General features: G+C 51.2%; 2 protein-coding genes across 2 annotated transcripts; one reads left to right on the top strand and one right to left on the bottom strand.

The window, feature by feature from the left end:
• The first annotated feature begins 2,168 nt into the window (after positions 1–2,168).
• On the top strand, positions 2,169–16,562 carry SLC15A3 (solute carrier family 15 member 3). The gene is made up of 8 exons (XM_080911342.1): positions 2,169–2,850; positions 7,492–7,790; positions 11,894–12,041; positions 12,949–13,056; positions 13,528–13,696; positions 14,486–14,644; positions 15,920–16,075; positions 16,384–16,562. Exons 1-8 carry the CDS (start codon positions 2,293–2,295, stop codon positions 16,536–16,538), a joined length of 1,752 nt encoding a protein of 583 aa, XP_080767468.1. The 5' UTR covers positions 2,169–2,292; the 3' UTR covers positions 16,539–16,562.
• A 284-nt stretch (positions 16,563–16,846) lies between these two features.
• TMEM132A (transmembrane protein 132A) lies at positions 16,847–27,246 on the bottom strand. The gene is made up of 11 exons (XM_080911341.1): positions 27,066–27,246; positions 24,515–24,729; positions 24,033–24,251; positions 23,098–23,429; positions 21,751–21,900; positions 21,239–21,437; positions 20,998–21,141; positions 19,384–19,586; positions 18,820–19,093; positions 18,318–18,509; positions 16,847–17,906 (listed from the first exon to the last, which is right to left on the bottom strand). Exons 1-11 carry the CDS (start codon positions 27,151–27,153, stop codon positions 16,863–16,865), a joined length of 3,060 nt encoding a protein of 1,019 aa, XP_080767467.1. The 5' UTR covers positions 27,154–27,246; the 3' UTR covers positions 16,847–16,862.
• Positions 27,247–27,560: the final 314 nt, after the last annotated feature.

The following is a 27,560-nucleotide window of genomic DNA, read 5'->3' as shown; positions in this document are numbered from 1 at the left end:
ACTCATGTGGTATACATAATACATACATACATACATACATACATACATACATACATACATAATACATATATGTAAAACATTCACACACATAAAATAAAAAATAAATGCATCTTTAAAAATAAATGAATGAATTAAAACTAGGCTCGACTGTAGCTCAGTTTGTAGAGTGGTAACCTAGCATGCCCAAGGTCCAGCACTACATGTAAGGGCATGGTGACAGACACCTACAGTCCCAGTACTTTAAGGGTGGAGGTGGGAAGATCAGAAGTTCAAGGTCATCCTTGGGTACATAGTTTGCGTTATAGGCCAACCTGGCCTACATTGAGACATTGCCTCAAAAACCAAGCAAACAGGGAGTTGAGAGTTAAAAGCACTGACCGATCTTACAAAGGACCCAGTTCAATTCTCAGCACCCACATGACCGTTCACAACTGTCTAGAACTCCAGTTCCAGGGGATCTGCAACCCTCACAGACCTACATGCAAGCAAAACACTAAGGCACATTAAATTATATATATACATATATATATATGCAAACAAAATAATAAAGCAAAATTACACATACAAATTTAAAGGCTATGTGTTTGATGGTGACTCTGGTTTTGAGCAAAGATTTATCTTAGCTTTTAGCTTTCTGATGTTGTTCTTGCTGCTGCTTAAGCCACTCTCATTCCCATTCATTTATTCAACCTGTACTTCATGAATGGCTGCCATTGCTAAGCACTGGGAAGTACTAGGAATGAATGGCGAATGGTTCTCAAATGTTCCTGCACCAATAGCGAGTCCTTTTTCTCCATGGGGCAGAGCGTGAAACAATAACTAAGCCGCTGAGGTTGAACTGAGACAGGGTGACCTGCTTCGTGTGATGGTGTAAATCCAGGTGGAGCAGGATCTTTAAACTAACACCTAAATAAAGAGAAAGTAGCCCCATGGCGGGCTTGAGGAAGAGCCTATCCCGACAAGAGTCAGCAAAGCAAGGCACTGAGGCAGCCCCGGGTCTTTGCCTGGGAGATGAGCAGAAGGATCAGCAAACCACATCCAGTGGGTTGAGATGCAGTCAGAAGGGTCAGAGCCCTTTAAACTTTTAGGTCAAGAAGCGACTGGCTCTTCTTTCTTTTTCTGTAAGGCACCAGAGGGCTTTGAGTAAGGGGTGACTGTGATTTAGTCTGAGGTCAGTGCCCCCGTCAATCTTGTGGCTCCCATATGGCGCCATTTCCTTCCCCTTGCTGCTTTTGCAATGCAAAGTGCATGCCGCCATTTCCCTTGACAGAGGTTTCGGTGAGCCCTGGGGCTCAAATACCCGGGTCACTTCTCTCCTCCCTTCCGCACCCCTACTGGGGTTGTCTCTGGGTCTGTGAAGGGAATACCTGGGCCTACCAAATGCTCCACGTGGCCTTCGCAGATCCAGTGGCCTGATCTCAGCATCACCTCCCCTTGTTAGGTTGAAGGATCTTTAACTTCCTCCAAACGTGGCTCCCTAGGCAGAAGATGCCCCTCAGTGTCTGCCTGCCTCATCCAAAGTCCCCGGCTACAGAGACAATCAAACTCTAACGGAAGAGAATGCTACTTTAGGATGGGAAGGGAAATGGGTTGGAGTGAAACTGAAAGGAAGGCTCCCTTCCTGCCCCTGGGAAAGCCGGCAGACCGCCTACGAGGGCCCAGGAGAAGGGAAAGTTTTGGAAAGCTGGATGAGAAGGGACCCTGTGACCCACAGACTTTCATTTCTCCTAAATACTGGGTGACGTAGGCAGCCACGGGGCCAGTGAAAAGGGGAAGCACAGAGTTTCTTCAGAAGCAGAAAAAGGGACAGAGGCAAAGCTGGGAGGAAGAACTAGAGGGGACTCGGGAGGAAGAGAGGCAGTCAGGCAAAGAGGCGTGTGTGGAGGAGGTGGCCGGAGGGCCAGGGGAGAGAGACACTGAGGCCCAAGTGTCATAAGAGAAGGGGACAAGAGTTGAGAGAAGGCAGCCAACGGGGGAGACTAGCAGGAAGAGGGGAGGACATCGAGAAGTGAAGCAAGCAGGGTGACTGGGTGGGGCTTGGGGGTAGACTAGGCCAGAGTGGAGGAAGGAGGGGAGATGACTGGGTAGAAGCACAGGGGCGGGGGTGATGAACTAAACTGGGGAGTGGAAGGAGAGAGTGGAGAATTAAAGTGGAGAAGAAACTAGGTAGCAAGGAGAGAGACCTGAGGGAACAAGAGGAGACAAGGGCTGAGAAAAGAGGGCAATCCGGGTTAGGGGAGAAGAGGGGAGGACAGAGGAAAGAGTCTGGGTCACGGAGACAGGAAGTCCACCATGTCCGCGCCTCGCGCCGAAGAGCAGCCAAACAGGTCCGGAGAGCGGCAACCGCTGGTGGCTCGAGGCCCTCGGGGGCCTCGACGGTGGAGACGGACAGCAGCTGCTGCGGTGCTGCTAGTGGAGATGCTGGAACGCGCTGCCTTCTTTGGCGTCACCTCCAACCTTGTGCTCTACCTCAACAGCTTGAACTTCAATTGGGATGGCGAGCATGCGTCACGGGCCACACTCCTCTTCCTAGGCGCCTCCTACCTGCTGGCTCCAGTGGGAGGCTGGCTGGCCGACGTGTACCTGGGCCGCTTCCTTGCTATCTCACTAAGCCTGCTGCTCTACCTAGCCGCCTCTGGCTTATTGCTCAGCACCATCACCAACGATGGCCGCAGATCCTTCTGTGGAGAAATGCCCGAGCTGCCACTGGAACCAGCCTGCCCATCCGCAAACTGCCAAGGCTCCTGGACCAGCCCTTACTGCGCGACCACCCTCTACTTGGTGTTGCTGCTCCTGGCACTGGCTGCCAGCTCCGTCAGGAGCAACCTCACCTCGTTCGGGGCTGACCAGGTGAGTGGTCAGAGGCACTGTGCCACAGAGGCCAAGGGAGACTGGAAATCCCGAGATCGAGGTTCTAGCCTCCGGAGGGACCACAGGCAAACCACTTCCCCTCTCTACCTCAGTTTCCTTATATGAAAACAGATGGGCTGCTCATTCTAGCAAGAGCCATGTAGGAGCCTCAATAGGATTTGCCACAGGTCCCGTGGCCCTCTGAGCCATTCCCTATACCCCAGGCCTATTGCCTTTTACTTTTTAAGGCAGAGTCTCAGCATTCCAGGCTGGCCTCCACTGGATTTGTGCCTGTGAAGAGTTATGAACTCCGGAACTTCCTGCCTCTACCTCCCAAATGCTGGTGTGCTTCCATGTCTGACCCAGTGATGTGTGTATGTTTGTGTCTGTCTGTCTTTCTTATTTTAACATAAGCTCACACTTCTGTAACCCAGATCAGTCTAGAATCCATTAAGGAGCTCAGGTTGGCCTCACATTTGTGGCTATGACCCTGACTCAGACTCCTATGTGCTAGGATTTCAAATGTGAGCCAGCTCGTTGCTTTTCATGTTTTAACTTGGTCCTCTTAACTACCCCCTCAATTTACCTCAGATGACAGAGATCAGGTCACGAGGGACAGTGAAGCAGCCGAGTCTCAGGTCCCAGCTTATGCCCTCTCTGAATGTGTGACTGGGACTTGGGTCCTGGTGCAGGGACCAGCCAGCCTTTTCTCACCCAGCAACACTAGGGGTAGTGGGTCAATGACCGACTTAAAGCCCCGCTGACATGGCTCTGTTTTGGGGTAGCTGTGCACAAATCAGAGAGTTAATAATAGGTGCACCAGTAGAGGATATTATTTTAAAAACCACACTGTGAATTATCACTGAATCACGGGATTCAGAAACACACATAGACAGCCATGGGAAAGATGAGGTGTCCATGGAAAGTGACAGTGATAGTGACGGTGTGATCAGGCCTCTGGGTGAACTGTACTTCTCTCTAATTTACTTTGTTTTGCTCAGAGGCACTCACAAGGTAGAGTTCTAAATGAGTTGTCTTTTGGCTGGCATCCACAACCTTGCACCCACCACTGGGACCACAGTCCTTACTAAGGATTTCCCTTTTAATACATTTATTGTTTGTGCTTATGTGTGTTTGTGTCTTTGCAAGTATATGTGCACATTATGTGAGCAGGTGCATAGGAGGGGTCCGAAGAAGGTGCTGGGTCCCTTGGAGCTTGAGTTATAGGCATTTGTGAGCAACCCGAGAGCAGAGGATTCCTGATACTCACTGAAAGGAATGTTCCTTCTGTTAACCTTACTCTTTGATTGGCATCCCCCTACTTACCCACTCCCAGCTGCCCTGAGACCCTGGCATAGATAGGGATGGCCAACTATTAACAGGGGCTAGCTGGCACCTACTCTACAAAACTGAATACAATGAAAAATGTATTGATACTGAGTGTGCTATAAGGGAAAGCAGGCTGGGAAGAGACTGTCACGCTGCCTACAGCACTGGGTAATGATGCAATATGTGGGTCTCCCTTTGGTTAGAATGAGTGAGTCTCTTTGTGGGCATTTCCTGGCATGTGATTTGTGCCCCATGAAGGAAGACAGCTCAGATTGGTAGTGTACAGTTCTGCTATACATAGCATTTCCTGTTGGGTAATAATAACTATGTAAATGAGCCATGCAAATCTAGGAGTATCCTGTTGATCAAGATTCAGCCCTGGTTTGGTTACAGGGCATCTCTGCCACTAGCAGTTGGGATTCCTGGACCACGCTTGTGAGCACTTTTTAAAGGAGGCCATCTGTTTTCTGACCTCTCTCATCAGTGGCCTTTCCACCATCTTTCCAAGGGCCTCAGCCACCCACCGAGCATCTCTTCTCTTCCTCCTTCTGGTGGAAGAGCTGGTTGCCCAGGGAACAGATCACTGAGCCTTTGTAACATCCATGGCTTCATTCAGTGAGTCATCTCTTGAAGTCAGTCATTGTTATTTTGACACAAAATCACTATGTATAAGATAAATATTATTTCTGTTTTGGCAACCATCACAACAAATCCATTGTGCTGGAATTCTTGAATCTCAGTCCGTGAGTGGCTTCAAACCAGACTTGAGTTGAAGGGCTCCTTTCCCTTCCCACATCCCTGTAATTTTTGCTGTCTTTGTATCACAGGACAGTGTAGAGACACTGGACTGCCTTGAGGCAGTGTAGACTTGAATTGGATTTGAGATGGCTCTACTGCAGTGGAAAGATGGGTGGGGCCACAGGATTGGGTGTAGCCTAGCATAGGACAGGCTGCTGTAGCACTTGGGAGATTAAGTACTAAGTCTGGAACTTGGGGAGTCTGGCACCATCTGGAAAAGAGCCATGCCTAGGAGCTGCGAGTTCAGCACACTTGCTGATTTCAGGAAGGGCCATACATCATTCTCCACGAGGTTTTCACTTGCTCTAAAAGGACTCATTTATATCCTGCATGGGCCGCCTGGTGTTTTCCTTCCAGCTACAACTGTCATATGCACTTACTTCCAATTAATAAATGAAAGTAGCTGTTCATAATGGGGTGTGTCCAACCGTCTCCTCGAAGGTCCAGGCAAGGATTCTCTGCAGGCTGACCTGGCCTTGCCCATCCTTCATTCACCAAGGGTACCTAGATCCCCAAGGCAGTGCAACTGTAAGCACATCTGTACAAACTATAACTTTACATTTAGATAAGGAGAAAAACATTTATCTCTCCCTCAGCATAGCAGCTGCAAGGAAAGCATGTGAGAATCCTCTTAGTAAGTGGAAATCTGCATTCCATGCCTGGAAAGGGTGGAAGGAGTGATTGATTCTGAGATTTGGTGGTTATTAGAACATGGCTGTTAGCCAGACTTGATATGGCAGGCCTGGAATTCTAAGTACTTAGGAGGTTTGGGAAGGAGGCTGGTAAATTCTTCATTAACTACAGAGTGAGTTCAAGATCAGTCTCTACTGTGTTTCAAAATAAAAGTCAAAGAGGGCTGGGGATATATCTCAGTGGTAGAACGCATGTATAGCATGCTTGAGACCCTCAGCTGGACCTTCAGCATGGAAGATAAAGGGTAAAGGGGTAAGACTACATACATGCTACAAAAATATGAGGACCTGAAGTGGGATCCTAGAAGCCCTGTAAAAAGCATAAATACACATGCCTGTCACCCCAGTGCACACTCACACATAGATAAATCTCAGCACATGCATCCACATGCACACACTCATGCTTGTGCATGTATGCACATACATATATGCACATATACACAATGTATATACACAGACAAACCTCAACATACTCGGACACACAAACACATATGTGTACACATAGATAAACCCCCAATGCAAGTGTGTGTGCATGTGTATGTGCGCGCACACACACACAGATTCGTTTGAGAAGTGACCCTCAGTTCTTATGAAGTTTTATAAACGCAAGAGACTAGGTCTTTCTTATGAGCTATTGAATCAGAATCTAAGAGTCATGGTCTGGTAATGCAGCCAGTGCAGCTAGCCAGAGTGGGGGATCTACTGTAGAATGACCTAAATCCTAAAGTGAGATCTGACCTTGCTAAGTGGTGTGTGAAAAATATTTTTTCATAAGGTCGCAGACTGCTCTGAGTCTGTGCATTTAGAACCACCCCCACCCACCCACTGTGTTTCTCCAGCTTTGTTTGAACATGGATAGAAGGGAGGGAGGCACATCAGAGGGGCAAACATTCATGCAGTATCAGGATGCAACTCAAGCTGCAGACAAAATTCTTAATCGGTCTCAGTCTAATCTTTCAGTAGCCAGCATAGGTCACATTTAGTAGTGTGGAATGAACGGAGACTTTCATGACTTCTTGCTGATTATGAAAGTAACGCACAGTGTGGGTTGTTCAAAGACAAAGGAGTAAATCAACCAGTGAACAGAATGGCTTTGAAGACATTTGTTGTATGTCCTAGTTGGTGACAATAAAAAACAATGTGTGTCATGAGCATATAAAAACATCTTCGTCAAAGTGTCTCAGCCGTTAACTGGCTCTCAGGAGAAGGGTGGATTCACACATGGGAGAGATTGCTCAGCAATTAACATGCTCACCGTGCAAGTATAAAGACCAGAGTCTGGATTCCCAGAACCCACACAGATGGTCCTTGGATTTAGTGGCCCGCCTGTAATTCTGTCTTTGAAAAGCAGAGATGGGATCCCCAGAACAACGTGGCTAAGAAGACTAGCCATACTGGTGAATTCTGGGTTTGACTGAGAGACCCTCCCTCACTGAATAAGGTGAACTAGCAAATTGAGGACAAGTCCTGATATCAGGCCTCAAACCTCCATATGTACTCACACACATGTGCATGAGCACCTCAGGACATATGTACCTATATACAAGCAAACATGTATGAACACATATGTAAACCACATACATGAAAAGGCATTTAATGGATTATATATACATACACATATATATATATATATATATATATATATATATATATATATATATATACACATACACATACACATATACATATACTTAGCAATCAGACATTAGCAATGTGCTTACTGGCCCAGAAGCATCCCTGCAGGATGTATGTGTACAGAGCCAGCCCCCCCAACCCCGAATCCCCCCACCCTCCCTCACTCTCATCCCTGGCTGAATGGCAGGTTATGGATCTCGGGCGCGATGCCACCCGCCGCTTCTTCAACTGGTTCTATTGGAGCATCAACCTGGGAGCCATACTGTCCCTGCTGGTGGTGGCCTTCATCGAGCAGAACATCAGCTTCCTATGGGGCTACAGCATCATTGTGGGCCTCGTGGGCCTAGCATTCTTCATTTTTCTCTTTGCCACACCTGTCTTCATCACCAAGCCCCCAACGGGCAGCCAAGTGTCATCTATGCTGAAACTTGCATTCCAAAACTGCTGTCCCCAGCTGTGTCGGTGGCGGTGGCGGCACTCTTCCAGGTAACAAAGGCCAAAGGTGACTGCCGAACACCACCTCCGGGGTGGGGGTGGGGTAAATCCAACTTGTTGGCTTTCTGGCTCAGCTTCTGGGCTGGCACTGAATGAGAAGCTGCTCTACAGTGGGTCAGAGTCACTATGATGAGGATGGTAGTTAAACTGAAAATGATTCGGGTGCCAGTGTTGGTGGTGGTGGTATTACTGGTGATTCCTTAAGTAGAAATCCTAAGGACAGAACTGTGGGGACAGCCCAATCAGTAAAGTGCTTGCCTTCCAAGTACTCTGAGGACCTGAGCTCCATCCCCAGTACCCCACCCTGTCATGGTGGCACAAACCTAGAGTCTCAGCACTGAAGAGGTGGAGACAGGTGAGTCCCTGGGGCTTGCTGAACATCATCTTAGCTTAATTCTTGAGCCGCAGGCCAATGAGACCATCTCAAAGAAGGCAGACAGTGTTTCTAAAAGTAAGACTCAGGGTTCTCCGTGCACGTGCACACATTTTGCACCTGTGTAAACACATACACACATTAATGGCTTGAGAAATGTCTTAATTTCTAAAGTGTTTGCTGCATACATACACATGAATTTAGAACCCATGTAAAAAGCAAGGCATAACCACATACATGTTTGTAATCCCAGCACTGGGGGTGGGGGCAGAGACAGAGGATCATTGGTTTGCAAGTCAACAGCCTAGCCCTAGGTTCAATGAGAGATCCTATCCCTATCAGGTGTCCTCTGGTCTCCATGTGCACATATACCTCTCCCCCCCCCTTCTCCTCTCCCTTCCTCCCTCTCCTTTCCTCCCTCTCCCTCTGTCACACTCAAATTTTAAAACATGTTAATAGGTGAGAAGGAATTAAGGAAGATACTCAGTGTCACCTCTAGGCCTACCCAGAAATGTGCACACATAATGTAATTTCATTCTGTTGCTGTGACAAACACCAGGATCGAAAGTAGCATAGAGAAACCAGGCAGTGATGGTGTGCAGGTCTTTAATCCCAGCACTGAGGAGGCAGAGGCAGGCGGATCTCTGTTAGTTAGAGGCCAGCCTGGTCTACAAAGTGAGCTCTGGGAAGTCAGGGCTACACCAAGAAACCCCATTTAAAGTAGCAATGAAATAGAGGAGGAGAGGGTTTATTTCAGTTTACAAATTACAGCCTATCACTGAAGAAAGTGAGGGCGGAAACTTGAAGCAGAAACCATGAAGGGATACTGCTCTCTGTCCTACCAAGGTTCATGCTGGCTCTTTTTATATAACCTAGGACCACCTGCCCAGGGAATGGTGCCTACCATAGGGGCCTCCTACATCAATCAAAAATCAAAACAACTCCCCCTAGACATCCCCACAGGCCAGTCTTATCTGGGCAACCCCTCAGTTGGGACTCTTTTCTCAGGTGTCTCTAAGCTATGTGACAAAGTTGATAGTTAAAGTTAACTAGGACACCTGTGCTCATGTACTGAACAACAGTATACGTACACATAGACACACACACATATACATACACACACAAACACATATACACAAATACACACATATACACATATGCACACTAATACACTCATACACAAACACATATAACACATATAACACATGCATATATACATACACAAACATGTATACACATACACATGAACAGATTGATACACATACAGGCACACACATACACACAAATATATGCACATACACCATGCACACACACACTCACACATTAAGTAAATAAAGTTTCTGAAGACTGGACAGAAAGGACAGAAGTTGACGACCAAGCATTTCCGCCGACACTTGTAATCCACTTCTCCCAGGTGTGAGCTCATGAGGGAGGAGCCATGCCAACTGCTTCCTGAATATTCTACTTCACATAATAACAGGGTTGTTTATTTTAGAATAATTAGATCAACTGTGGCTCCACCTTTGATCTTGCTCTTTGCCCTTTATCCTGAGAATACCTGATTTTTTTTTTCTTGTCCAAGAACCTTGTGTCATTCTTTGAGACTCAAGAAAGGATAACATCTCTACAAAGACTCAGATCATATCTCAGAGAACTTCCCTGTGGCCACCATGTTATCTGCCCAGCCTCACTGTCATCACCTACCTGCCCGTTGGCAGTGTTTCTTGTTACTGCCAATTCCATCAGCACATCGCCACTTCTGCCAAGGCCATCACTGGCATTCATTTTCCTTCTTAGAATTGTGAACTCGGGTGTACATCTGTGTGTGTGTGTGTGTGTGTGTGTGTGTGTGTGCCTGCCACAACATGCATATGGAGATGATACTTGTGGGAATCAGTTCTCTCATACCATATGAGCCCAGGGATCAAACTCAGGTGGGGAGACCTAGTGGCAAGAGCCTATTGAGTCATCTTGTACCTTCAATCTCTAGCTTACGAAATAGCAGGTTTCCTTCTGGCATTTTGATGCCTGCTAGATTTTTGTTAGCCCTTCCCTCTTCATCCCTCTGCCCCACTCCTCACCATACCCTTCTAGGCCCCCTCCCTGCTTACCATGGCATGCATTCTATCACCCTTCCTGGCCCCTCCCTTAAGTTTCTTTTGTTCACCTTTCCTGCTCCCCTTTCTAGTTTCCTAGCTTCTGAACATAATCACACGTACGTGTGGATGTGTAGCAATAGTTAGCAACTGGGATGCACACATGACAGACATGTATGGTCGGTCATACAGCATTTGTCTTCCCGAGCCTGGGTTACTTCACTTCATATGATACTCTCTGTTCCCATCCGTTCTCCTCAGATTTCATAAATCCATTGTTCCTTACAGTTGAATAAAATTCTGCCATGTACAACTGACTACTTATGACGAGTAGATATATCTCTAATCCTGGCTGGACCCAGTCCCAGCTGGGGTCAATGGGATCTAGGGCAGAAGGAGGATGCACCAGCCTTCCCCAGCCTGTTCGGTTGCTGGAGGTCAGTCAGTAAAGCTGCAGATGCCAAGGAGTCTGGTGTTTTTAATTAGATCTTACTGTCTCACAACCCTCACCGCAGCTAACTGACTCGGGCATCAGCTTTTCATCCTCTCCCGAATGATGCGGGTAACTAGGGTTATTGAGGCTTTTCTTGTCCTCTGCTGCTCTTGGCATCACTGGGTCATTTAGGAGCTTCAGTGGGCTAGATTCTAGAACATTCTCACATGGTGGGAATAGATGTGAGGTCAGAGCTCATCTGGGACGGTTGGAGAAAGCCTCGGTTTCCCGTGGCCTCTGCTGCTTACACTTCTTTGGAGATGGTGTCTGGCATGTGAGAAGATGGAACACTCTAAGAAGGAATGGTGCAGATGGTGGGAGGCAGAAGCTGAGGGTCTCCTTAAGGCCTGCAGAGGCTTACACTTGCAGAGCAGGGCATGAGCCAAGTGTTGCAAAGCTTGGATCTGGCGAGAGAATCTGAGCACAGTGCTGGTGAGGAGCAGCAAAGAATGCTGGGAGGGAAGGGGGTGATGGCAGCTGTCCCTGAAGGAGACCAGCTGGACATTTTCCCTCTGGAGTCTCAGAGGACAGCTCAGGACTTTCAGATGAGAAAGGTTCAAAAACCCTTGAGGGCAAAGGGTAAAGGTTGTCGTTCGTGGTGGTCAGTCTGTCTGTTCTCCTGGTAATGAGCAGTCTGTCTTTCTGCGCTCTACCTCACTGTTAAGTGCACTGAGGATAGACCTGGGGTCAGCCTCAAGGGAACTTGAGTCAGGTGTGTGTTGGGACTTCTGTGGTTCTTGTGGTAATGGATGTCATGGGTTTCAAATAAAAACTGAAATCCCGGAAGACTGCTTTTCTCCACCCCTGGCTTTACCACCCCCAATCTAAACGCTGTATACAGCTTGAGAGAAGCGTAAGTCTGAGTGGGGGTAATAGTAAGGGTGATGGAGTTGCTGCTACTGCTGTTAACAGTGTAATGGAGGGGAGGAGTGGCTGGGATGAGGGGGATCTAGGAGTTGGTCCTCTCCATCCACTGTGTGGGTCCAGGGGAGCCATCTCACTGCCTCCACATTCCCATCTCCACCCTTCACGAAATGGGGACCCTGGGAGGAGGATGGTGGAGGCAGAACCAGTGACCTTGGTTTGTAGAGAGTCGAGCTGTGGCTCTTTTTTCTTCCCTATTGCCTTAAAGGAACTCTGAAGGTGCCCACCTGTTGCCTGACCAGAGGTCTAACCAGCCTGGACCTTCTCCACAAGAAGATATGGCCAACTTCCAGGTGCTGGTGAAGATCCTGCCTGTGATGGTGACCCTTGTGCCTTACTGGATGGTATATTTCCAGGTAGGCACCTCTGCCTTCTGATCAGGGGCCTGGCACCCCAGCCCCTCGTGGGCTCAACCTCTGCCTCAGAAGCATATAGCATTACTTCCCTGGGGTAATGGTGTGTGTGTGTGTGTGTGTGTGTGTGCGCGCGCGCACGCAGGCATATATGTGCCCATGCATGTGCATGTGTATACTTAGACTTCATGCGAAATTCAGTGTACATATGTGCATCATATATGTGTGCATGTGCTTTCACATGTGTGGAGCCAGGGCAATAACCTAATCCATTCCTAAACCCCAAGTAACAAGGCCATTGTCACCTCTTTGTTGGAGAGAGCCTAAGATCCCCATCATAGCCTAGGGTGGCACTGTTGTCCCACATGATACAGGGACATGGGTAAGATGTCCACAACAGCTGTTAGGACATTGACATCCTAAAGTGGTCAACAAGTGGCTGCTGACCAAAGTGACCCCAGAGCACCCCCTGTATGGTCCTCTGCCAGGAGTCTCATGGAACCCCTGCATTTCAGGGCAGTTAGATTGGCAATGTCTGGTCCAGCGACAGCTGGGGAAACCACAGTAAAGTTGTCAGCTTGTTAGAGGACAACTCCCAGTGGAGACAGCAATGTCAGTATGTTTTGCATTTCAATAAACACTTACCCATACCCACCCTGTGTGAGGCCTGGAGACACAAATGGGAAGAGCACGTGAGGGGCTGCAGCTAGGCCTGGGATTGTCTGTGGGCACTGCCCATGGCCTAAGAACCTCAGGAGCTCCCATCCCCAATCTGCTTCACAATGAGTAGAACCTTTCCCTGACTTGGGTGAGAACCGGGGCTGTGGTTAAGGAATGTCTCTCCTAAAGCATCCTGAAGCCAAAGATTCAGTGATCAGCTCCACTCCAACCTGTCTCCATCTCTCCACAGATGCAGTCCACCTATGTCCTACAAGGCCTCCACCTCCATATCCCCAACATCTTCCGGACCAACCCTAACATCTCTTTGTCACTGAGATCGGATAGCAGTAACTACAGGGTAATGGAGTAAGAGCGTGGTCAGCTAGCCAAGCTGGGGCTGTGAGACTCTACACTGTGTGTAAATAGGAGGAAATGGAGGGGGCTGCGCCCTCCCACCCCCTCAGTGAGGCAGTATGCTTATGACCAAGAAAAGCATCTGCAGAGTGGGTGATGTGTGCAACACCAAGCCCCTCTCAGCATGATCAGCTGCCCACAGAACTCAGGCAGGTCGCTGTTCAACACTGCTTTTTCTCCTATTTCCCTGGGACCCTTTCCCTGATGTGCTCAGGATGGAAAGTTGTGTCCAGGAAGAACTTCTTTGCCTTCCTTGATATAACCCTATCCCCTAGTTACACAATTGAGAAGGCTGAGTTCCCTGGCTGTTGGTGTTGGAACAGGGCCACTAGCCCTGGGTTACTCGGGGATGTTTTCCAGTCCGGAGCTCTTTCTGCTCAGTGAGCCTGCCTGTCCTGGCCCCCTCCCTGCCCAGATCCCAGAAGCCTGGCTCCTGCTGGCCAATGTTGCCGTGATACTGATTCTGGTCCCTGTCAAGGACCACTTGATCGATCCTCTGCTGCTGCGGTGTAAGCTGCTACCCTCAGCTCTGCAGAAGATGGCCCTAGGCATGTTCTTTGGGTTCACCTCCATCATTGTGGCAGGTGCGTGATGCATCATGTTCATTCAGAGCTGGAGAGGTCCTGCCCTCAAGACACACAGTATAAGAGAAAGTCATTGGATGGTACACACTTGTAGCCCTCAGCACTCAGAAGGATCAGGATTTCAAGGCCAACCTGGACTATATGAGTCTGTCTGAAAACAAAGAAAAATAGCAAAGCTAAGTGAACACTGCCTTGTTGATCATGTGCAACCCAAACTGAATTTTTTTTTTTACAGCTGTGCTCTTTAAAGAATGTTTTTCTGTGCCAACCTCCGGCATTTTATCCTCAGGGAGTTTATTGCTTTTTGGGAAAGGGAATGGAGTCTCCACAAGGTTAGGTGACTTGACCAGGGTTGCACAACAAGCCAATGGAAGGGCCAGCATTGGAACACAAGTCCAAACAGATTGTGATTCACTCACCACGGCAAAGGTGTCTCCCAAGCGCTGAAGGGAGAAGATGATAGAATGTGGGCTGGAAACATTGCCAGGATACCTTGCCCTATGTGATCTTAAGGAAAGTAGGCCAGCTTGAAAACCATACTGGGCCTAAGATTCAGTCCTAACTGAATACCACCTGTGTGACTCTGGGCTGATGGCTCAACCTAAGTTTCACTTTCTTCATTTGCAAAGAATGCCATAACAGACTAGATTAATGAGAACTCCTACTAAATACAGGACCTAGCTGAGATTCCTAGCAGCCAAGGTAGCAGGGTGGGGTGTTGGAACTCAGGCTCTAAACTGCCTGTGGTGGTCTGACTGTTCTCTTGTTCTCCACCCGACAACCGCTTAGGAGTCCTGGAAAAAGAGCGCTTACAGTACATTGCTGCCAACCAGACAGTGCCTCAGCTGATTGGGAAGGACTTATACTATGCAGCACCGTTGTCTATCTGGTGGCAAATCCCCCAGTACCTGCTCATCGGAATCAGTGAGATTTTTGCCAGCATCCCAGGTACACTGGATTCCCTCCCTAGCTCTTATACTGGTTCTGGGCTCTGCTTGGGTGTACCTCCAGACCAGGAGGGAACTGTGAACACAGCCCTGTGGCTTCTGTATGGAAGAGAGCAGTGATTATCAATGAGGTCTCTGCATCTGCTCCAGGGAGGTTTGAGGGACTCTCTAGCCCTGGGTTCAGGCTTGAGCCAGCACAACAGACCCCGTGGAGTTGGAGGTTAAAGGTACTTTCCACATATCCCCGTGTGCTGTGGACTGTCTGCCTTTTGCCTCTGCCTCTTTCCTCAATAATCCCCTGGCTTGGGGGCTCCTCCCTTCTGGAATTTCAGGACTCTCTCTCTCTCTCTCTCTCTCTCTCTCTCTCTCTCTCTCTCTCTCTCTCTCTCAGTGTGTGTGTGTGTGTGTGTGTGTGTGTGTGTGTGTGTGTGTACACTCCCAATCCCTTTCCAGCCTGGACAGGGAACCAGGACTGTAAGCAGTGGTAGGCTTTTCCACTAGGCCCTGATGGAAATTCTCCATCTCGATGATAACACTGTGAACTCAACTTGCAAGCAGAGAAGTGCTGGCCTGGGGACTGCAGAGTGTGTGGGCTGTGGGTGAAGCAGGGAGAGACAAGAGGGCTTCTGGGAAAGCTGAAGTCAGCAAGTGTGGCAAGGACCTTAATGCAGTGACAACTTCATAGGCCAGGAGCATGGTGTGAAGTGAGGGGGTGGCAGTGGAGAGGAGAGCGTGGGGAGCAAAGTCACAGTGGGTCCAGTGGCTGAGCCTGGATGGTGAAGATTCCCCCAGACCATCTTTCCTTCCTCCCATCAGTCTGACAGGCATGGAAGCCTCCAGGAAGTTTCAGAGACCCATCCAACCATGGGTGGGTGATGAGGTCAGGGCCCAGGGGAGATGGGGCAGAAAGCGAGGCCTCCATGTGGAAACCGTTATAGATCCTGAATAGAAATGGTTTGGTGATAGTATGGAAGGAAGGTGGGCACAGAAGGTGGAGGAGAAGCTGAAGAGGATGCTGTCTCAGCCTTAATCCATCCCCACCACTGGGGGACCTAGGAGGGAAGGAAATAGTCAAGAGCTCTGGGTAGTGCTTACAGTAGCCAGGGGGAGTGCTTCATCAGGTATGGATGAGCAGGGCAGATAACTGTCTCATGTCACAGGCTAGTGCTGTCACCCATGGCAGTTAGGATAGAAGCTTGGAAGAGTGTGAGTGCCCACACTTGGACCCATCTCTGCTTGCCCTGTAGCTTAAGTCATTTCCCTCTCTCTCCCACAGGTCTGGAGTTCGCTTACTCAGAAGCCCCACGCTCCATGCAGGGTGCAATCATGGGCATCTTCTTCTGCCTTTCGGGGGTGGGCTCTCTGCTAGGCTCTGGCTTGGTGGCCCTACTGTCCTTTCCAGGGGGTTGGATGTACTGCCCGAAGGACTTTGGTGAGTAAGAGGGGACACGCCCCAGAGAAGACAGGATTTGAGGGAGGCTTAGGGATGGGAAGAACAGCCATGCTTTAGACTCAATGGCCCTCAGAGGTACCTTGTTGCCTCTGGAACTCAGCTATTATTGTTTGAGTGGTCACTTTTTTTTCTCCTGATATTTGCTTCAAGCCTTCTCATAGAGGAATGGGAGACACACCAAGAAACACTTGGGGAGTTCAGATACTAGGGGGCTCTCTCCCCTGCACTCTTAGACCACACCAGTTGGAGTGTAGCTTTAGCTACTAACCCATCCCTCCTCTCCCTAGGGAACATCAACAACTGCCAGATGGACCGCTACTTCTTCCTGCTAGCTGGCATTCAGGCTGGCACAGCTGTCCTGTTTCTCTGGATTGTGCGTCGCTACGAGAGGACCCGTCAGGACCCAGCCTCCCAGAGCTCATCCAGCAGGGTCAGGGGCTAAAGTGGTTTCCACCCACCCTGATAGAGAGAGCCACAGCAGTACCAGCTATGCCCATTCTTTTATCATTTATTCTGTACCCAACATTAGAATGAAGTGGTTCCCATAAATAAGGGGCATGCGCCCTCCCTCTTGACCATAGTCCATGACAAGGGGTGGGGGTGAAAGGGGCCTGGGATGGGGTCCCTGAAGGGACCCAGCAGGGGACTCAGATAAACAAGCACCAGAGGATGAGCATGAGGGTCAGGCAAGAAGTATAGCCAGATATCCCATTGGTCCCAATGCCTGAGCTGGTGGGCAAAGCTGCACCTGGCGGGCCAGGGGTAGTCAGGAGCTGCCCCGGATCCTCTCCATGTAGTTTCGAAGCTCCTCTGGATCCTTCAGCCCCATGTCCTCGCACACCCAGCGGATGTCCTCCTCACCTGCTACCAGGATGGACTGTACAGCCGGGGCCCCTATAGGCTCCTCAGGCAGCTGGGCTGGGGGTGCTGGTGCAAATGTCACAAATTCGACTCGCTTCCGACGTCCCCCAGCTTCTTTGCGGGCCAGGGTGCTCGAGGAGCCAGCAGGGCTCTCTGAAGCACTGGGAGCCACGGCTGAGGTATCCCCTCCTGCCCCACTTTCACAAGGACAGCCCCCCTCCCCCTTGGGTGGACCCGAGGAAGAGCATCGGTCCAGCTGCCGACTCAGTTCCTCCTGATCGGTACCCAGCCAGACCCAGTTATGAGGCTGAGGGGAGGCAGGGTCTGTAGTGCTGTCAGGAGGCTCTTTGCGCTGATAGCGCAACACAAAGACCACACCATTGACCAGGAAGATGAGGATGGCCAAACAGAAGATGCCCAGGAGAGCATACATTCCCAGCTCTAGGTCGGTGACGCGCTGAGGGGCAGGCATCATCTCTTCCTCATCTTCCTCCTCTTCTTTGGCCTCATTCTCTTCCTTCCCAGCTTCTTCCTCTGCCCGCTCAAACTTGCCCCTAATACCCACATGGCCCCCCACATCACCTGCTATCTGCCGCTTTCCTTCCACGGCGGCTTCTGTGAACGGTGGGGTCTGGGCAGGGCTGGATGGGAGGGCAGGAGCTGCTGTGGGCAAAGGGGGCAGCCCCAGCCAGGCGGTGCCTGAGGCCAGGGGAACACGATGGCGGCCCCGGCGGCAGGGTTCCGGTGGGTGCAGAGCCACGTGGAGGGGCAGCCCTTCGGCACCCACGCCACTCACCACCACACCAAGTTGGGCTCCCTGCTCTTCAGACGGCAGAACTGCACTGGGCTCCTCAGCTGAGACGGATAGTCCCAGGTCATGGCGGTCGTAGAGCTCGGCTGGGGCCAAAGTGTGGTCAGAGAAGGACAGCCACAGGGAGAGGGCCACCTCCTGCAGGGCACACGGACACAAGCAGAGACACGCGAGGGCACGCACGCATGCACACACAGACCACTCCCACAGTGACAGGCCACACGGAAGAAAGAGCACGGAGGAAACAGAGACACAGGCAAATGGACAAAACACAGGGAGAGAGGGGACGCGTGTCAATCACCTGTCTGCCACTCAGCCCAGGAGTCTGAGTCCTCAGGAGAACCTAAAGAACCTCCCAACGCCATGTTCCAGCCTGCCACTGCTTGATCAGTTCCAGCCAGAGAACTCACTACCTCACAGGGAAGTAGTCCTTATTTGAAAACCCTAGAGCAAGGGGTCCAAGTACCAGGACCCACTTCCTCCCATCCTCCTCCTCCATCACCCCCCATCTACCGCAGCTGACCATGCTCTCTCACCCCCAGCCATCACCTGCTTTGGGGCTGGAAGAGCTGACTGGGCCCAGCATGTGGCTGTGACCTCTCCAGGGTGGGACATGCCCCGGCTCAGGGACAGTGAGATGCCCATCACCGGCTGCACTTGTAAATTCAGCACTGAGACCTTGTCCTCTGTCACAGCCAGTGCCTGCTCTCCCAGGATGGAGTCAGATAGTGGGGAACGAACCTAAGAGTGGGAAACAACTGAAAGTGGGGGGGGAGGGTCTCCCTGTTTTGGCATCATTTTCTCTACACTCTAACACACTTAAAAGACTCTGATCCACACCAGAGGGCTGTCCGTTTTCCGGAGGCATTTCCTACAGTGAACTCCACTCTCATCCAGCCACCTATGCCTCCCAGACTGCCCACCTACTCTCCCCAGCCACAGTAAGCCCCTTCTGCAGCCTTCACACCTAACCATGAACAGTCTGGGGTCACCAGTATCCTGGGAGAAGGGGCCACAATCTTGCTCTTTAGTGTCCCCTGTGGCGGCTCACCTCGATAGAGGTGACTCCGGGCTCTCGTCCCACTAAGATGCGGCCATCTTCCAAGGTGGCTATGCGAGGATCTTGCACATGGGCATGGGCTGCCACGAGGTGACTCACATCCAGCAACCAGTCAGGACCGAGTAGGTGGGTGAGGCGGCGGCCACCGTCCAGCGGGTGAGCCGCAAAGGGCACTAAGAAGCGCACACCGGCTCTCTGGTACTGCAGGCGGCAGCCGCGGGAGCGCCGGTCCACCTCCTCAGCAGCAGCCTCAGGCTCCAACTGCCTGCGCGGGGAGGGGCGTCAGTGAGGGGCCCGCCCACTGGACACTATGATTGGCCCGCCATGATGGGTTGCATTTTGAACTGTGAGCCAAAATAAATCCCGTGTTTCTTAAGTTTGTTTTGTCAAATGTTTTGTCATGGCAACATGGAAAGTAATTAATATAGGCTGGATAGGCAGAAGGCATCACCAGTCCCCAGCCGAGGTCCACGGAAGTGTCTGCTGTGTACCTTTAGCTCCAGAAGGGATTCACTAAGCCCTATGTCCTATGGGCTCCTGCAGGTCTGCACTCACCCTTCTGCTGGACCTGGGACCCTCCAGCCTCGGATCTGTTCCAGAGTGGTGTCAGTCAGCTCAATGCGCAAAGGTAGGAGTGGGGCCCAAACAGTCAGCTTCAGTGAGGCCCGAAGTCGGCGCCACCAGAAGTCCACCCGCACCCCCTTGGCACCCCGACTCTCCTGGCCAGCCACGAACACAGCATCACAGGCCTCAGATACCTACGGAAAGGCAGAGATGGGCTGAGACACAAATGACAGTCATTGATATGTCACCTTCTTCAGCTATAAGCAGGCCTACAATTCAAACTCAGATCTGATTATCACAAGTCTTATGGTGGGCTTGAGGGAGGGTGGGACCCACTGCTCTTAGCTTAACATATTTTGCTGTACTACCAAAATCCACTCCAGGGACACTGGGCCATACTTTAGGTTCTCCAAGGGGTGAGTTGGGCCATTTGCATACAACTTACACAGCCTAGCAGGGTCTGGGTTGAATTTACAACTTTAGCTCCTCGGTGCCAATCTCGGACATTGGTGCTGGAGGCACCTAACAGCCAGCTACAGCTAAGTGTGTGAAGGCAGAGAGGCTAGACAGGCTCACATATCCACCCACGAGCCCCCAAGGTGTTGTCATCGCTGCCTGGGATCTGGGCCAATGCTTCCTCTCTAGGACCACAAGACAGAGAAAACTGTCTACTGTCTTAACCACCCCAGGTCATTACAACAGTGATTATTATGATTAATTCGTCTAATTCTAACAGTAGAAACTGCTGAAACTTCAGTTCCTGCTATTGCTGGATACTGTCTTAGGTACCTAATGATATGTTAAAGTCGAGGGACCGGAGGCTCAGAGCGGTTAAGACACTTGCACATGACCACACGGCTAGTAACAAAGATGGGTCGAGATGATTAATACTGTGAGCTTGACAAGACCTGGCACTCGCTAGGAGACAGATCCGGAGTCGCATCTGTGAGGGAATTCCTAGGCTGAGCTCACTGAGGTGGGAGAACTCCTTTTATCTGTGCACCAGTATTCGTCCCTCTGCCTTCTGACTTCAGTGCAATGCGAGCCTCCAGCTCCTATACTCGTCCTTCCCTGACGTAATGGACCGTACCCCAGAACTATGAGCCAGAATACGCCCTTCCTTCCTAAACTGCTCTTGTCAGTCATTTTGTCCCAGCAGTGAGAAAAGTCACTAACACAGCTTCCCCCCCAAGACCTCCCTGACTTCAAAGCACAGGCTTAGCTCCCCGGCCAGGGCCAAGATGGACATATGGACAAGGATGTGAAAATAAGCTTAAGGCTGGGCAGTGGTGGTGCAGGCCTTTAATCCCAGAACTTGGGAGGCAGAGGAAGGAGGATCTCTGGGTTCAAGGCCAGCCTGGTCTACAAAGTGAGTTCCAGGGCAGCCACAGCTACACAGAGCAACTCTGTCTTGAAAAAAACAAAATATAAAAAAATTTTTTTAAAAAAGCTTAAGGTTGAGCTTTCAGAGTTCCTACTTTACAGAGGGGAAGAATGAAAGGAGCTGGCATTATGAGGTCCGTGGCTGAGCTGCTCTCTTAAAGATGTACCGCAGAATATTTTGTTTGGCTGAGCAGAATCACAGGGACAAGTGCTGCCACTCACCTGAAGGACCTGTGTATTGGCTGATTCACAGCCAATGTGCTCTGTCACCTCCTCCAGGGCTCCCCCACTGTCCACCGTGACGAGACGCACAGGGATACGCTGGGGCACTCCAGTCAATGGAGCTGTGTTCACCAGCTCCTCAGCCTGAGGGTGTAAGGGGCATCAGTTCCAGGGTTCTCACCTTCTGGGGTTCCTGGGTCCAGGCATCCAGTGGGGCTGAGCACAAAGGGTAGGCTCTTACCTTGGCCAGAGGGATGAGGGCTCTGATGTCCCGCTCAGACACCAGGATCTCCCACACCATTTTGTCCTTCTCTGCTTCGGGGGCCTGACCTGGGTACTCCAGCTGCCACGTGACAGGGCGAGTGACTGCCACACCCCCACCAGTGCTATTCTCCACCGCAAAGTCCACCCACAGGAACTCGGACAGTTCAAGGGGGTTACTGGCAGAAGAGAGATGAGCCAAGTGTTTGCCAGCTGCCAGGTACCACCGGGGTTCACAAGTAGACTCTATAATCATTTCCATCTGACTGACAAGAAGGTCAAGGCACAGCGGGTGGTGTCCGTCCCCCAAAATCATAGTGAAAAGTAACAGAACCTAAGCCTGCATCCGGGCTACAGAGCCCAACTTGGCCTCTAGGCCCCTCTTAAGATCCACAGAACCATTAATCTATGTCCCCAAATGATCTGGGGTGAAAATCCATCAGATCCCCAAACCTGTTCCCCAACACTCTAGGACTAGATCTCTCTAGGCACCTGGAATCTGGTCCTGCAGGCCCAGCACGGTGACAGGTGATCAGACTGGTGTGGTGCTTTGAGCCTTTGAAGCGGTCTAGCTTAGCAGTCCAGAGGGTGGGTTGGGCTGGGCGGGCAGCTGTCACCTGCAGTCCTTTCTTCACCTTGATCCTGCAAAGAGGTTGTTAGTCAAGATGGAGACTGAGCTGCCAATTGCTTTGGGAAGGCAGATGAAGAGCTAGAGATGTTACACCCTGTCTGGCCTTCCTGGTTCCAATAGGAATCTCCTTCTATTCTTCCCAGAAGGCCCCCAACTCAAGACAGGTCATATCACACTCCTTTCTCTACCCACCCCAAAGCCACTTACAACTCTACTGCCCACAGCTGAAGCCCAGGCCTGGTGTTCCAGAGCCTCCAGGTCCTGACTCAGCCTCAGCCTCAATAGGAGCAGTGACATCTCTTCATACATTCTAGGTTTGGGCCACACCAAGAGTCATTCCTCCCTAGCCCAACTCACATTCATGTCCCCCAGGCCTTTGCCCAGGCTACACCCATAGCCTAGTCTACCTTTCTTCCTAAACACTATTTCTTGGAGGTGGTAGGTAATTTTCCCCTTACTCTGCCCACTGGCTCAAGTCCTCAGGGTTCATTATAGCTTCAGCTGAGCACCCCCACACTGCCTAATCTAGTTCATGCTTTCTCTTCCAGTCCTCGGTACAGGTGGGAGCAGGGCCTTGCACACTTCTGTGCAACAACACCAGTGTGGAAACACAGGACTGGTACGGTAAGATCTGCAGAATCAGTGGATGACGGAGACTGAGTAGGCCTGAGAGGTAGGTAGGGAGACACGTGGGGTGGAACTCCCACAGAGCCACAAATGTAGAGAAGTTACATTACACATCCTTGCCAGCTTCACTGGGTAGGAGAGAGGATGCTTTGGAGTAACTTCCTATAGAAAAGGGTAACAGAATGGGGGTCTCTGATGGGAAGGAATGGCTTTGTCCAAAGCGTTCCTCCCCCCTCAACCCCCCCAGCAAGAGTGGCAAGTAGGAGAAACTTATGGATACTCAAGCCCAGATGGATATCCATCTTATCGTTGTTTGAGCATAACCCAGCATGGACGCTACACTTCTCAGGCTCCAATCCTCTCCTGCCTCCTCGACCCCAGGACATGAAGTCCCATGGTGGCTTTCTACTCCTGGCTTATGCCCTGCACAGTATCTTGCAGTTCTCTGCTTGGGAGTTTTATGCAGAACGCACGGTTGGTGGAGACCCAGCGCTCCTGTGTGAGTAAAGGAAAACTAGGAACCCGATGTCTTCCTACTTAACCCTCATTACCTCTTCCACCCACAGGGGCCGAGTACTCACCGCAGAGTAAGAAGGTTGGCTGTGAAGTTGTGTCGAAGCAGGAGGGTGGCAGTGAAGAGCTGGCCAGGCCTCATCGGCACATCAGGTGCACGCAAAGTGACTACTTCATCCAGTGGTACCTCCTGGTACTGTGGGGGGTCTTCAGGGTGCAGCTCCACACCGCCCACCGGAAGAGCCTGCTCCTTGGGTTCCTCCTCTGTGCCAGGGCCACAACCCCCAGGGCCCTCACCTGCAGGCTCCAGTGTGTAGGCCAGTTCAGCCCTTGTGGTGGCACTCTGGGAGAACCACTGAGAGGGGAATTCCAGTTCCACTACACAGGCACCCAGAGAAGGCTGCAAACACAACAAGAGCAAAGGCTGTGGTTGGCCCGGGGAAGGGTGGGAAGGGGTCTTGCTCCCATTGGTGCAAAAACCTATGAAAGGCAGAGCCAAGGATGTCTCCTGGGTGCCACCATAAACTAGGGAGCCACCAGGTCTAGGTCTCAGACTACCCTATGAGTGACTCTTCTTGAACAGACTCATAGCAAAATGGGATAATCTTTACCACATCCCAGGACGTGCCTAGAGCTCAGAATATCAAGAACCAGAAACAGTTCTCTCCAGTGGGTGTTTGGATCCAACTGCACGATAGTGGAAACAGAACCCACGAAAATTCCATCAGTACACACAAAGGCCCATGGCTCTGTTACAGTGACTCTAACGTTTGTCTCACTTCTTCTCCAGTACTCTATAGGTGGGAACCGGTGCCTCAGAGACATATGTGCCCAAAGACAGGCACCATGAACTGCAGTCCTCAAGGGACCCTCTCTGAGGGCTATCAGGAATGGAAAGAGAGTTGGGTGGCATTGGCCCTAGACTCTCAGACTGGGGTAGAGTCCTTCCTTTCCACCCTGGCACCACACCTGCCTGGTGCAGCAGCAGAAGCAGCTCACTCACCTGGAAGCGGCAGGCTTGGTGGGCGGTGCCTGCAGGGTGTGTGGCATGCAGCCGTGCACAGGGCAAGCTGCCAGGTCCTGGTGGCCAATCCTGCCCTTTGAGGTGGAAGAGGACACGGGCATAGGGCTCTGCTGGAGTCACCGCTGCTTCCACGGAAACAGCCCGCACATCCCAAGGGACAGGCCGCCGGTGGGGCTCAGTGACCCTAGGAGGGACCACCTGGAAAAGGACAAGCATGCTCAACTGCAGAGTCAGGCAGAGAGGCAGATAACACGATCACCAGGTCCGGGAAGGTGGGATTTCAGGCTTCTAATCTCAGTGTAGAGCTTAGAGGCCTCAGTCTTCCTATGTAGAGAATGGGAAAAGCTATGCAGGGTCACATCGCCCTGATGTGCCCATTCCCTTGTTGGTGCTTAGAGTGAGAAGAGCCCCAAAACCCCATGGGACTCATTTGCCTGGGAGTCCCTGGACCCTATCCTTACCTGCTGAGTGGCAAAAGGTGGGTAGGAGGCCCGGAGAAGTGGCTGTGCCCTGGGCCAAGGTTGCATGAGCAGGAAGGTCTCAGAGCGGGAGCCCAGGGAAGAGTTGGCAGGTGGGTAGTGGCCCACCTGCTGCACACGGAAATGCTCAGGGGCATCCAGGAGTTCCAGGGACACTGGCAGGTAGATGGGGTCCAGGGCATCTGGGTTACTTCCAACTGGAGAGGAACAAGGGTAGACATGGAATGGCTACAGAACTCACAGAGGTTAGACAGGGCTTCCTTTTTACTGTGGGGATGAGGAGGAGAGGGTAAAATGGACTACAAATGTACCATCTCTCAGATGTAGAGGAATCATTCCACTTCATGGATGAGGTGACTGAGGTACTGAGAGCCTCACAAAAGTAGACAGGGTTTGAGAGAGTCAGAGATCGGAAGTAAACTTCCCAGTTATTCCTTCTACCTTACACAGAACTTGTCTCTCTCTGGCGGCAGAGCCCTTGCAACATCTCTTCTACATATTCCTACTACCTGTCTGCCTCAGATAGGGCATTTGGAGGGCAGAACGCCTCATGCATTGGGAACTACTAAGTAAAATACGGTTCCTAGGTGAGCTTTGTAGAAATGGAGACTCTTTTGGCTGTGTCTGTGCCCTTTGGTGAACATGGCTGCTCACCCCCTCCAAGTCTGATTCCTGTCATGGCACACCCACACCAAATTTCCAAACTTGATCCCTTCTGGGGATCAAGCTCTAGTGCTAGCTGGAGATTGGGGTTCAGGAATGAGACTTGAGGAGGGTACCAAAGAGGTCTGTTAGGCTACCAGCACTCACAAAGTGTGGGAACAGAGCCTGAGGAGATGAAATATTCATTCATAAAAAGCACAAAGGTCCACTATGGCTATATTGATTTGTACTATAATCCCCAAAGAGTAACAATTTTTAAAGCACTTGACCCCACACAGATCCAATTTTACAGGTATTAACTTCTTCAGTCCTCACACAATTCTGTGGATTAATTTCTATTGCTACAGATTCCACTTAATGGATTTAGAAAATGATGTATGAGGATTCTCCAACCTGCAGTGGAACTGAGAGGCCACTAAGGAATTCACCACCTAGTTACCCAGCCTTTTCACCCACTGCGACGCCAGCATGCCATATGGGCTTCACACGGTACCCCCACCCTCCTTCAGAGTCAAGAGCACATTCCGTCTCCTCAAGGAAGCCTTTTGTGGTCAGCCAGCCCCTCGCTAGACCTTGTTCGGGCTCTGCTTGCTGCTACTGCTTTTCTAAGATGGGGAACTATCCTATCCTCCCATTTCTCCAGAGTACCTGGAATAGAAAGTACAGTCGATGTGCCTGGCTCCGCTGCCTCTCCTAAATGATGTCAACCCCAGGCTCTGTCTTACTCATTCTGGAATTCCTTCAAACCTCCTCAAAAGGTTTGGGGGCTCGGGAAAGAGATCTGACTTTATGTCCTAGCTCTACTCCTTGAAAGATGGGCCAGTCACCAGCATCTTGGAGCCTGGGGTTCCTCACTGGTAAAAGGGGTGGGAGTATTTCATAACCCGGTGGGCAGGGGAGAGCTTTGTAAGCTCGGTAGATCATATGTGAAGTGAGATTGTTAGTGAGCGGAATGACAAAGCTTTCCTTCCCTCTTTGTGGAGGGGTTATAAGGACTGGTTCTGCAGGGTGCATGCACCTGAAAGAAGTTCCAGAACCAGCTCTCTCAGCTCTACAGCTGATCTGAGATGGTGGGGCTTTTCTCTAGAGCACCCCCATCCCCTGCGCGCCAATATCCCTAAGGGTAACAAGTGAGTGACTGTTGGCCCTTAGGGTGGCTCCGGTCCACCTTCTAATTCAATGTTTCCATAATTACAAGATGCTCAGTAGCCTGACTCCCACGGACTCCCATGGCTCCCATTACTGGGAGTCCAGCCCTCTTGATGGGGCAGAAGGGTAGAGACTACTTCACGATTTCCCATTTCCCATAGCACCTTCCACCTTTCAGCCCCAGCTCATGTCAGGCACACGGTAGCTCCTGCCCCTTACTCAGTGACGGGTACACCCACAAGGGGCTCGGAAAGGTAAGGCTGGGAATCTCCTAGAAGACTCCAAGGTTGGAGATCTTGGAACAGAGAGAAGCGTATCTCTCGGATCCCAGGCAAAGCGGTTGTTTTGCATTCCTGTGACTAACAGGGAGGCTTCTTGGGGCTAGAAAAGCGGGTTAGGGAGAGGTGGTGCAAGGGGAGAGCGGAGCAGCCGGGTTAGATGTCGGGGCTGGAAAGGCGGTTGGCGCGCAGAGGAGTTGGGACCGGGCTTGTGAGGATGGGAGGGAGGGAAGACCTTAGGCTCAGGTAGGAGCATCCAGGTAGTGCACAGAGAAGGCAAAAGGGCTGTTGGCTGGGAGCCGGTTTCCCAAGGTTAGACCTCTCCAGGGCATTGCTCTAGGTTTAGTTCCAGAGCCCAGAGGCTTGGGGGCATCACTGGCGCGCGGCATCGGCGGGCAGGGCCAGGTCGCCCCTCCCATCCCTTCCCCTCCCTTCCCTCTGACCTCTCACGACTTCCAGGGCGAGAGCCACCAGGAGGCAGAGCCAGGCACCGTACGGCCCCCGAGGGGCTGCAGCCGCGCGTTCAGTCATCGAGGTGCACTCCTTCCCACCAAAGGCGGGTAACCGGCGCGCGGCTCAGGTGGCTGCGATCTGGCCCCGCATCTCCCGCGCCCGCTCCGCGCCGGCCGCTCTAGCCCCCAGTTCTCTGTGCCGCCGGCCCACGGCTGCAGTTCCCAGACAATGGAGCGGGATCAGTGGGGTGGGAGGGAACGCAGGCACATGGGCCGTCCCCTTCGCCCCGCCGGGTCCTAGTGCCCCGCGGATGCCAAAACCCAGAGTCCCCCCCGCCCCCCCTCGCCCCCCTGTGCCTAGGGTCGGAAGAAGGCAGCATCCCTGGAGACTAAGCAGATAGATGCCCTCCGCCAGGAGGCACAAGGTGAGCTCTGGGATTCCTCTTGGAAGCTGATGATCAAGGAGAAAACCAAGCAAACGGAAAA

The sequence above is a fragment of the Micromys minutus genome, assembly GCF_963924665.1.
Source record: "Micromys minutus genome assembly, chromosome: 2".
Taxonomy (NCBI): domain Eukaryota; kingdom Metazoa; phylum Chordata; class Mammalia; order Rodentia; family Muridae; genus Micromys; species Micromys minutus.
This window is presented reverse-complemented; position numbering and strand designations above follow the sequence as displayed.

Coding starts and splice junctions, on each gene's coding strand:
- SLC15A3 (XM_080911342.1), top strand. CDS start 2,293: ATGTCCGCGCCTCGCGCCGAAGAGCAGCCAAACAGGTCCGGAGAGCGG. Junction 13,697..14,485: donor CACCTCCATCATTGTGGCAG/GTGCGTGATGCA, acceptor ACAACCGCTTAG/GAGTCCTGGAAAAAGAGCGC. Junction 16,076..16,383: donor GTACTGCCCGAAGGACTTTG/GTGAGTAAGAGG, acceptor TCCTCTCCCTAG/GGAACATCAACAACTGCCAG.
- TMEM132A (XM_080911341.1), bottom strand. CDS start 27,153: ATGACTGAACGCGCGGCTGCAGCCCCTCGGGGGCCGTACGGTGCCTGG. Junction 24,252..24,514: donor CACCTTTTGCCACTCAGCAG/GTAAGGATAGGG, acceptor GTCCTTTTCCAG/GTGGTCCCTCCTAGGGTCAC. Junction 19,094..19,383: donor GTCCCAGGTCCAGCAGAAGG/GTGAGTGCAGAC, acceptor CTCCCCGCGCAG/GCAGTTGGAGCCTGAGGCTG.